General features: G+C 40.7%; 1 protein-coding gene across 3 annotated transcripts in view; it reads right to left on the bottom strand.

The window, feature by feature from the left end:
* GAS7 (growth arrest specific 7) overlaps positions 1-12,145 on the bottom strand; it is a 280,930-nt gene that overhangs the window by 7,723 nt on the left and 261,062 nt on the right. For all 3 annotated transcript variants that reach the window (XM_020965897.2, XM_020965899.2, XM_020965898.2), the window contains exons 10-13: positions 9,757-9,885; positions 7,970-8,093; positions 5,276-5,355; positions 1,874-1,972 (exon numbers count right to left, since the gene is read on the bottom strand). In XM_020965897.2, the coding sequence (XP_020821556.1) occupies positions 1,874-1,972; positions 5,276-5,355; positions 7,970-8,093; positions 9,757-9,885 (432 nt within the window). The remainder of the gene's footprint in view (positions 1-1,873; positions 1,973-5,275; positions 5,356-7,969; positions 8,094-9,756; positions 9,886-12,145) is intronic.

Raw genomic sequence — 12,145 nt, 5'->3', positions numbered from 1 at the left:
CTGAACAAATCACTTTCCTTCTCTGAATCTGGTTCCTCATTTATAAAATAAGAATTATACCTACATTTGTTGTTGTTCAGTCATTTTCAGTTGTGTCTGACTCTTCACGACCCATTTGGGGTTTTCTTGGCAAAGATCCTGGAGTAGGTTGCCATTTCCTTCTCCACCTCATTTTATAGATGAGGTAACGGAGGCAAACAGGGTTAAGTGACTCACCTAGGGCCACATAGCTAGCAAGTGTCTGAGGCCAGATTTGAACTCAGGAAGACTTATCTTCCTGACTCCAGGTCAAGCACTCTTATCTGCTGTGCCACCAAGCTGCTTCTTAATATCTTACTACCTACCTCATAAAGCATTTGGGGGAAAATGCTTTTAAGGTGCTAAGGACATGTAAGTTATTATCATTAATATTCTCTGAACCAGATCCACGTCACAACTGTTGCTCCCTAATAAAATGTTCTGAGACTATTTCGAGGAATGGAAAGAAAAATTGGAAAAAATAGTCAGAAGGACTATCTGTACCAGTCCCGACTATCTTAGTAAGTCATTTTTCCTCTCCAGGTCTTGGTTTCCTCCGTGAAATGAGGGGGTTGGACTGAGGCTCCTTCCAGCTCTAACTTTTTGTGATTCTATGAATATATGAATGCAGATGACAAGCTTTTAGGAAATGGTATAACAAAGATGAGATCATGTTGGTCTTTCCTTTAGGTAGTAGGCCATGGTACATACTTCATCAGAGCTCCCTACTTCACTGCCTTCTGCAAAGCCACGTGCTTTTGGTGTTGTAGGATGCAGCTGGGCCCACCAATGTTAAATGATTCCTTCACCCTAAAATGTCTCTGGACGAAAGTAGCTGTTAATTTCTTCCTCGACGCTGAATCAAAAGCTAACAGCTTTCATCTGTCAGCGGTAGCTATCCACCAACACTCTAATTTGTCCATGTCCAAAGTCCACCAATGTCCTAATCCCTTGGCGTCCAAAGCTTTTTAGTCTTCCAACCCCACTGAGGACCAGATAGATATTAAAGAAATTTTGGGGGACTTGATTGTCCCTGCATAGTTGGGTGATTTGTCTTTGCAGTCTAGCTATGGAATGAAAACTTTCTTCTGACCAGTTCCATTAGACAGTGAGCTCCTTGAGAGCAGGAATTTTTTTTTTTTGGCCTTTTGTTGTATCCCCAGTGCTCAGCACAGTGCCTAGCACATAGCAGGAATTTTATAAATGGCAGGTGACAGACTTACTAGCACAATACTGGATAGAGTCTGGAGCTGAGTTTCAAAAGTGATGATACCCAACAGGTTTGCTGCTGGTCAGAAAGAAGCCTTCAGCCCTTTCAGGTGACAAACCATGAAAAAAAATCACTTCTCTCCAGGCCTGTTTTCTCATCTTTAAAACAAAGATCACAATATTTGTAATTACATTCTTCACTGGGCTGTGAGGAAAATGCTTTATAGTCTGTATAGAAGTGGAAGTGATTTCCAGGTTCTCATTATACAAGCTGAGAATGGCTTCTGGGAAAATTGAGTTCATTCTGCTTCCACTGGATCATGGATTTGGTGCTTTTAGATGATCTAGTCCAACTTCTTCATTTTACAGGTGAGAAAACTGAGACCCAGATAGTTAAGTGACTTGTCCTAGGTCATGGAGGCAGTAAGAAACAAAACTGGGATTCAAACCTCTGACTCCAAAGTCAGTATTCTTTCCATTGCACTATGCTGTGTTCTGCCTATTTCTCATGCTAAAAGCAGATTCCTTTGCTGAATACTTATCTGGTCTACCTTTGGGCCCTCAGTGCACTGATCCTGTTCCCTATCTCTTGCTGGTACACTCTCCTATCTACTAGGTCATAGAAATCTAAAGGTTAGGAACTTACACTTTGGTTGAACATGTCTGTCTCGTGCCGCAGCTGTGTGTATTGGCAAAGATGTTGCCGAATCATCTCTACCCGTTCCACCTCCAGTCTCTCGAGTTCCTGCAGGAGAAGAGAAGCTCTCTGGTATCTCTGAGCTTTTTTCTGTGTACTTTAAGGTAGAGTCTGGTCTCAAGTGTCAGCCCCAGGACACTCAGTATTGGGAGTTATTTACCAAATTCTTGAACCTAACCAGATTCTACTGAGCTTTTGGATTCAAGAATATTTGACAGATTATGAACTTTAGGCCTGTTCCAATGCTACACGGCTGAGAAGGAAATAAAATCCCTGGTCTCCTAATCTATCAACCCTTTTCTAGCCCTACTTTTCTTTCTTCATAATCTTAACCCTAGAGGTGACCATTTCACTGTTCTTTACTTCCTTGCCCCTTTGGACCACTCATACTTTGCAACTTTGCAATTCTGGATCTCTCCTGTCACCTCTGTCTTCTACTTGAACAACCAAGTTATTGATTACCACTGGGGAAAGTCACAACACTACATGGCCTAGATCCACCACATATTCATGTTATCTAATCTCACTGCTTCATGGAAAAACTTGTATTCCTCCTTGATTAACTGTCTAGGAGTTTACTGCACCACCGTTCTTCCTAATCTCTCAGCAACTACTACCTCTTTTTCCTCCTGCTGTTGAGGAAACATGCTGAGGTCCCTTCTACCCTTAAAAACCCTCTACTTGACCATCACCTCAAGTTATTGTATAAACCCTCGTTTCTTTCACTACCATACTTGTAGAAAGAATCCTCTACCTTTGCTGTTTCTACATCCTCAACACATGTTTCTTGATCTCTTACAATCTGGTTTTGACATTATAATTCTATTAAGAATGCTGTCTCCAAAATGATCTACCACCAGTCTCTTAACTCATCACTAATTGGTATTTTTTTAGTCTTCATTCTTTTTGGCTTTTGACATGGCTGACCACTCATCTTTCTGGACACTTTCTACTTCTTTGGCTTCCATCATACTACTCTTTTCTCATTCTGCTCCTTCACAGACTGGTTAGTGTGAGTGTTTCTTTCTGTCTGTTTCTCTCACTCCTTCCTGGGAGATTTCATAAACTCCCATAAACAACTCTTGTGTTGGCCCCATTTCTCTCCACTTATTATCACTACCTCAGTTCAAGCCCTCTCCACCTCTCACCATACTGTTTATTCTCTATTTACTATAATAAAACTAATTGGTTTCCCTGTTTCCATTCTCTTTCCTCTCTAATCCACCTTCCACACTGCTATGAAAGTAATCTTCCTAAAGCACAGGGCTGACCATGCTAAAAAATCTTCAAGACTCCCCACTGCAAACACTGAGCTTGGCATTTCAGATCTTGCCCAATCTGACTTACATAATATCCTCTTTCTGTGTTCCTTCCCTTAACTTTATCTTTCCCTCCAAGTATTTACACAAATCTGTACCTGGAAAGCACTCTTCTCTACCTTCTCTAGTATCCTTTTTAGGCATAGGAGCATAAGATTCAGAGCTGGAAGGTATCTCAGAGGTCACCTCTACAATCCCCTCTTTTTTTTAGTTGAGGAAATTAGGCCCAGAAAGGACTTGCCCAAGGCAGTAAATGGAAGATTTGAATCCAAATCCTCTGACTTTACAGTCTTCAAGGTTAACTCAGATGCTACTTCCTCCATGAAGTCCTTCCTATTTCTTCAGTAATTTATGCTTTCTCCCTCTTCAGTTTCCCTTGCACAATACTTAACTTGTGTACATGGTATATATTCCCAGGAAAATGTAAACATGGCAGGCTCTGTTTCTTTTTTGTCTCTGTCTAGTATGATGCCTTACACACAAGTGGAAGTTAAACATGTTTTTCAAAATGAACTTAATTGAGGCAAGACTCAAAAGCTACAGTTTATATTAGAGAATGGTTGGATTGTGGGAGATCCTTGGGGAGCCTGAATTCTGGGTAGCTCCTTGTTTTGGGCATGTAAGGGGGCTGCATGATCAGAATTCAGGCGTATTCAGTGCACAACTAGGGCATTACCAAAGTGATTAACTGAAGGGGTGGGAATGGGAGGGGTGTTTGAGCCTGGGAACTAATTAGGAGATTAACTGGGGGAAAACTAGGCCATTATCCCAGGTGGAGGCCTCTAATCTCCTCTGGCTGGCTGACACTTTGAGAGGATAGGACAGCTGGGTTAATAATGGGCAATTTTTATAAGGTGTGACTATGAGAGCTCAGCACCATAAAACATGTCCTTTCAAAATGATATGACATTAAATCCACTCCACTGAGCCCACACTTGGAAAATAGATATCTAAGTGCTATCCTCTGACCAGAAAGAAATTAGGGAAGCATGGGGATAGTGATAGGGGGGAACTGTACCCTCAGGATGGTCAGAACTGCTCTACATAGTCTGAGACCTTTTTAGCAGGAGGGGATTTTGTGAGTCATACTGTACAGCAGTTAATGTTGAAAATTCTCTGAGGGAACTGATCCTATAATTGCTTTCTTGCTCCTAAAAGACCCATTTCCATCCTTGGGCTTTTGGTCTACCAGACCCATCCCTTTGCCTCTGCTGGGCATCACAGGAATATGGCACATAGATATACTCTCCCTACTTGGGGCTAGAGGCAGTCACTTTACTCTTTCCCCGTTAAACAAGTTCTGCATTATGCCAAGAGGCAGCCTGGGAAGTTACTCTTACTGCTCCGAGCACAGGTGGGAGGTGTAGTGTAATTCAGCCAGTCACTAGGGAAAAGACTCCTTTAAAAAAAAGCACAGGTTTCAAGGACATGTATAATAATTCTATCAGGTAATTTTCTTTACCTATTTTGGGGTAATTAATTCACTGGGGGAAGTTATCTGGGTATTTGAGGAGAATCAATGTTGTGTTAGAACAAAAATCTCTCAAATAAAAAATAAGGACTTAGTGGAAAAAAACCCATTGGATTTAATGTCAGAAGATCTGAGTTCAAATGCTAGCTTTGTTTCTCACTACCCTGTGACCTTGGGAAAGTTACTGAGCCTCAATTTCTCATCTAGAAAAAGGACAGACTTGATTAGTTGATCATTAAAACCTCCTTTCAGTTCTAAATCTTATGCTCATTTAGTAGTGAAAGATTAATAGATCTGGAAAAAATTATCTTAGGCTGATGACTGGATTAGGTGATTCTACAGGAAAAGGACAAAGGTCCTTACATGTAGATTCACAGCTTGGATTCTATTACAATAGATGAAGTTCTAGATGGCAGGAGTCAGGACTCCGGACCGTCCTCCATCTTCCTTACTATTCTGCCAAGAACTCTCCTGAGCTCTTGTGGGATGGAGCCTGTAGTACAGGTCACCACACCCTTCACTGAAAAGGATGTCACCCATCCCCTGAAGGGAGATCCATACCAAGGTGGTTGTCACCATCTCTTCAAACCACTTAGACTGAGCCTGATTATAGAGATCCACACAGCGCATCAGATCATCTCCTGAAAACACAGAAGGAACAAAGTTATTTTTCCTCCATGGCCCTAAACACAATTATTTTTGCCATCTCTGTGGCAATCTTTTCTCTTCTATCCATGGCCATATAGATAGTGGGGACTCAGGGTTAAGAGGGTGCTGACAGGTGACTACTGAGGTCAGTGATGCAACATAGATGTTGGTGCATAGCACTAAACACTAAGGATTAAATTTACTATAACTTGACATGTATCCCTCATTAAATGAACTTTTCTAAAAATCACCAAGGCCTACTCATTTAGGTAAATTGTTCCTTGCCTCAGTTGGGTAAAATACCATGTTAATGTGACCAAGGTGACAGTTTCAAATTAGTTTTGCTCTGTTCCCTTGTCACAGGCTGTTCTACTTATTACAAAGGAGACTGGGAAGAAGAGTATTCCTAGACCAATTTCCATTACTAGGAAATTCAAGGAATAGGTCTCTTAAGGATAGGTTACCTTAAGTCCCATTCATAATATGGTAGAAAGAACACTGAATCTAGCGTTAAAAGATCTGGATTTGAACCCTGGCTCTGTTATTTGTCACCTGTGTAACTGTATACAAGTCATTTAATATATCTAAGCTTCTCTTTCCTCATTTGTAAATTGAGTGTTTTCAGTTCAAAATCTGTTGATCCTAAAAATATAACACTATGGTTCCTCAAGTTTTTGGGACATATGTGGTACTATGGAATGGTATCCTGAAGGGCATGGAACTAGACCCTATTGGAAAAAAGGGAGAATGAAATTTATGGAAGACCCAGACCTTCTCAGCTCTACTGGTTTTGACAACTCATTAAAGGAAGTATCATTAATTGGCAACTTGTGGCACATGCTTGTAATTACCCAGGGTTAATGAACAGAAATTTTAGAGGTAGAGGGGACCTTGATGATCAATTAGTCCAACTGTCTCATTTTGAAGACCATAGATTTGGATCTCTAGAAGATGTCTTAGAGATCATCTAATTCCAGGAAACTGGGCCCAGAGTGCTTGTGACTCACCCAAAGATACAATATAGTAGGGGGCATAACTGGGATTTGAACCCAGATCTTGACTCTCAATCCATAGGTGCTTTCTGGCTGTAGTGGTTTCTTTTGGTCCTATTATGGCAACTGCTTTAAACTCCACAAAAAAAAAAAATAGTAGTCTATCTATGCCAATGTCTGTTTCATTTTACTCAGTTTTTTTTTTTTTGGTGGGGGGAGCATTAATAAGTCAAGCTGAAGTTATTAAAATGGGTCAAATTGACTGTTTTCTTTGCATTTTTATCCTTTCTACTAATTTGGCATTAGTTTTGATTTTTGTTCTAACACACTAATGGTCTAACTACATTCAGATAGACAACTCTAAAATTACTCTCACAAACAGTGATAGTTTCCTTTAATTTTCATGTGGTCATTTTAATTTTAAAATGGTGAGACCCAGACAGAGCACTTGCACAAGGTTACACAAGGGTCAAATGAAAGTGTTGGGATGGAAATCTGGGTCTTCTGACAAATTCGCTGCTCTTCTTGTCATATCACTTTTCTTTATCTTGTAATTGGTGGCATTTCACCCATTTTATCGCAGTCTTCAATATCACTGTATTTGAGAGTAATAAAACAACATTTCCATCCCACTTTTTATAAATCAACCTTTCCACAAAGTCAGTCTGGCCTTTCAACCTCCTGACTTTAGAAAGGATTGAAGGGATTCTGTACTTCTGGGGATTAGCTAATTTTCATCACTGGGGGGCAGTAGAGACTTCATTTGAAGAACTAGAGAAAATCAGGCTGGGAGTAAAGCCTGCTTTTCTCAGTTGCATCTGGTCTCAGGAATTATAATATAAGGAGCTAGTCAAAATCAAAGCCAAACCAATACTTGCTTAATTCAAGGCATCAGACTTGGGCCTTGGGATACACATATTCATATTTATTCAAATTTGCACTATTTGAAGTGATAATTATGTAAAATATGGTAATTGATTCTAGCCCACAGGAAATATGCAGTGTGAATTCAAATAGGTGACCACTTCAAGAAGATGCATCATTCACACTAATAGAGCCTAGTGATGGTTAGGTCTGGGAAGTGGTCCCTTCTGTCGGGCTGTGAACATCTCCTGGTGGGGAGGATGGTGGAGGGAGGAAATTTCCCTAATGCAGATGGTAAATTTGCAAAAATCCTATCTTGTCAAGGCAATGAGGAAGTGTCTGTCCAAGATTCTCCTTTTTTTGGCTGCCTACATTCTTCCCGGAAGCTTTCCTCATCACAGAAGAACTCCCCACTCCCTTTAACACCAACAACACCAAACTGAAATTTAATCTATAGGGACCACCTTACTCTGAAACATCTGGTTTCTTTTCCCCAGAGTAGGACTGCAGGACTGAAAGAAGAGGGTGAAGTATTCTGGTAGGTAAGGATCAAATTTCCTTTGGTCTCTCCATTTTTTCCCTTCCTGCCCCTATTCTCTCATTCCAGTCCCCTCATCTCAGGGACTCAATCCACTTACCCATCAAAGCGGATCACAATCTCCAAAACATGTAAAGGAGAGCAGGGCAAAACAGAACCTTTGGCTCAAAGGGAGGTATGATTCTTACCCCATAGCAAGCCTCGGGAACTCACCAGCCTGGGTAGACTTCCGCCTGGCTTTCTTGATGTCCTCTTCAGTTTTGTTGCTTAGTTTGATTTCTAATTGCTGGGTTTTCATCTCCAGGTCTTTCTGCCTCTCTGTAAGAGCCTTCCGTGCCTTAGACCAAACAGAACGGAAAGGGAAAATGTAGCTCTTAAGAGATATAGAAAGATTTCAAAAGGTCACGTGGTCCAGCCTTCTTTTCAGCAGGTGAGTTATGTTCCCCATTTTATAGATGAGAGTGCCCCAGAGAAATGAAGTGATGTTTCCAAGGTCACATAGCTACACGGTGGCAGAGCAAGTAACAGAGAGAAACCAGGTCCAGACGTCCAGTTTGAATTCTCTTTCTGCTTCACTATTCACTAGTCTATCAGAACTTAGATCTGGACCCACCTAACCTTCTGTGTGCCAAGAATAACATAATAGAATAGCAGGTGGTTGGCAGAATTAGGGATCATGTGTTCAGAAGAAAATGTTACTCTAGATTCTAGTTCCAAATCTGCCACTGACTTGCTACATGACCTTTCCAATACACTCAGTGTATGATAATGATGGTAATAATCATAATAACTAACATTTACATAGTGCTTACTATGTGCCAGGCACTGCGCTAGGCACTGTACAATTATCTCATTTGATCCTCACAACAACCCTGGGACTATTATCAACTCCATTTTACAGATGAGGAAACTGAGTGAAGTGACTTGCCCTGGGTCAGACAGCTAGTAATTATACCAAGGTGAGACTTAAACTCAGGTCTTCCTAACTCCGGGGCTAGTGGTCTCCCAAGTGCATCATCCTGCTGCTCCTCAGAAAACAGAAATTATTTAGAAAAAAATCCCCTATTATCTAGGAAAACTGGAAAGCAGTCTGGCAGAAATTAGACTTTTACCTACATCTCATGCCCCAATCTACAATAAATTCAAAATAGATATATAACCTTAATATTAAAGATCACACCATTAAAAAAATGAAAAGATAGAAAGATGGTATCTTTTCTCATGGTGTTAGTCTTCTCACCTGTAAAACGATGGGGTTGGACTTAAGTGAGTGCTCATATCCCTTCTCGTTCTGATATCTTACGGTCGTATGATTCCTTTCATTGTATAACTCCTTGTATATGCTCCAAGTGGGAGCATGGGTCTGGGATGCATTTGAAGTTTTTTCCAGGCCCACTCTCCCATCACTATTTTGCCTTTATTTGTTACCTTGGCTATTGCTGCTCGCCCAGCTTTTCACTCTATTGCCAAGTTACCTTCTACCACCCCTAACATCATCAGATCTACAGCCCCTTCAGCCACCACAACTTGCAGTGGAAGAAGGTATTTATAGGAAAAATTATCTGGGTCTGCCTGTCTCTCCCAACTACCCCAAAAAGAATAAACCCGTTCCCATTGCTAGGAAAACAACCCAAAACATATGCCTTACTAATGGGGAAGGGGCTTTCTCCCTAGAGAGCATAATCCTATACTAGATTTGGTTTCAGAGGACCTGAATTTGATTCTCGCACTGCCATTACTTGCTACCTGTAGGACCTTGGGCAAGTCAACTTAACACGACAGGTGTTCAATAAATATTGTTGAATGAGTACAGGAGATACTTGGGAGAGAATTGCTCTAGCCTACTTCTATTGATCACTGTCACTTCACTGTGTCACTGTGGGACTCTGGGAGCCTTGTCTGCATGACTTCAACACAGGCAGTTGTTCCTGGGCTTCTCCATCCACCATTTATAATGCTTGCCAAGCAGCTGATCCTCCCCCTACTCTGAAACAGCCTACCTTCTCCACCGAGGCATATCGGCTGGCCAGTTGTTTCCGCAGATCAGCAATATGATGGTCGCACTTCTTCATGTCTTTCTTGAAATTTTCACGGAAATTCATCAAGGGCTTTTCCACTTCACTGTGGAGCTGGTGGGAGGAAAATAGTGGGAAGGAGAGAGGCTCCGTGCTCCAGAGTAACAACCATTCACATTGATTAGAAGAAACCATAAAGAGAAATTGTCCTCGGCTCTAGTTCCAGTGTGATGTAGTAAAAAGTGTACTTGGCTTGAAGTCTGGAGACCTAGGTTTGAATCCTAGCATTCAACACTTACTAGCAATGACCTTAGAGACTAACAGCAAGTTAGTCTGAGCCTCAGTTTTCTCATCTGTAAAACCTCTATTACAAAGGTGGTTGTTAGGAATACAGTTTGTAAATCTTAATGTTCTGTGTGTCAGTCATTATTATTATAACTATATTATTAATGCAATTTAACATTATCTACTGAAACAAATACCAGGAGCCAAAGAGGAAATGAATATACCAACTTACAGTACACTCTTTGAGAATTAGACCAAAGACACCTGGGAATTATTATATTTTATTATCAAATTAATAACAATTAACAGTATAGCAACATTATTAACAATATAACATTAAAAATAATAATTAGCTGCATGACCTTGAGTCACCCTGAGTCTGGTCATCAGTTTCCTCATCTATAAAATGAGAGGAAGAGGACTAGATGCTTACTTCAGCCCTAGAATTCACATATTGGAAGTTCTCTTTGCTCCTCTCCCTCTTCCCAAAACCTCCTCAAAAAAGGCACTCAGGTCAGCCAAGTTTCATTTCTCTTCAGGCTATATCTTCAGACAATCTCTACCATGCCCAAGGCAAAGCTACCCCTCTTTCTCCCTTCATGTCATCCCCCCTTTCTGGCTTCCCTTAATGTGTTGTCTTCCACCATTAGTATGTAAGTTTTTTGAGGACAGGGACTATCTTTCCACTTGTATTTATATTCCCAGTGCTTGGCACAGAGAAAGCACTTTTTATGGTTGTTGATTTCTCCTCACTGTCTGATTTCCTCTTTTTCCCTTTCTTCTCTCTACACCCCTTCCCTTCTTCCCTCCAAGAGTAGAGACTTACTATGGCACACATATTTAGTTGTCATAGAACAGCATCACTAATAGAGGGTTACTGAAACAGAAATAACAGGAGCCCAGACTAAAATGAATGTACCAACTTCCCAGTGCACTGCCCTCTTGAGAACTGGTTCAAAGACACTCATAAACTCCGCTCTAGATATGGGTGAATAACTCAACTGACTTGAGGAAAGTATATCAACAATCTCTGACTTGGAAAGAATTAAAATTGATTTTTTGAAGTATGGCAAAAATATAGGCTTCTGTCCAGAGAAAGAGTGCACATAGGAATGTATTTGCCTGGTGTCTCATTAATCCAATCAGAAGGGCTTTAACTTGAAGAGGAATGGGAAGGGAGGAAGCTCTTCAGTTACATCTACCATTAGATCCCATGAAGAGCAACTGTAATGTAGGATGGGTGCCCAGAAATTCATGAGAGAGAAGATCCAAGCAAGGAGCTAGGAATAAAACCCATGATATCATATGTCAGTATGAATCAGCCACCACTGCCTGAAATTCTCCATGCTTTATTTTTTGCTCTTTCAAGAGGTTCACAAGAAAGACAGAACATAGTCTTGGAGCAGATCAAAGCTATAGAAAGAAGGTTCTAAGATTCATAGCCAGAGATCTGAGCCCAGTTAACATCATTTGGGCAAGCATTTGATTGAAAGCTTTTAACGCTGGCAGGGAGCATATCAAGCGTTGGAATTCTAAAGAAAAGAGGGAACTAAGGTCCCACCTTGGGGAAGAGAAGACCTACGTTGGTGGTAGAAGGGGTTGGTAGAGTGGGCTGGTACAGAGAGTGGTGGGAGAGAAGACATAATACTTGTCTTTGATGATTTAAAGAGTTGTTAGGTTTTGCTTGGCCTCAGAGAGAGAAGAACTAAGGACATGTTAGAGGCCAATTTTAGCTCTATATAAGGAAATACTTCCTAACAATTAGAGTGGTCTGAGAACGGAATGGACTGCTTTAAGGAATAATGACTTCCTCCAATGGACTTCAAGTATAGGTCAGATGACAACTCCTGGGGAATGTTATAGAGTAAGATTAACTCACGTATAAAGTACCAACCTTGAATTACAGAGAGTCAAAAAGTTTCTGATTCTATGGAAAATCCAATGTGAGTTTAAAAGTGTTTTCTACCTAGCCCTAAAAAGGAAAACCAGAATTATGATAAACAATGATTAATGGCAATTGAAGTTTGGGGCAAGAAAGTACTTCAACCATATCATATTGGTTGTATATCTTTAAATTTTGTTCTATGTT

This window comes from Phascolarctos cinereus, unplaced genomic scaffold (genome assembly GCF_003287225.1).
Source record: "Phascolarctos cinereus isolate Bilbo 61053 unplaced genomic scaffold, phaCin_HiC Scaffold_5;HRSCAF=322, whole genome shotgun sequence".
Taxonomy (NCBI): Eukaryota; Metazoa; Chordata; class Mammalia; order Diprotodontia; family Phascolarctidae; genus Phascolarctos; species Phascolarctos cinereus.
This window is presented reverse-complemented; position numbering and strand designations above follow the sequence as displayed.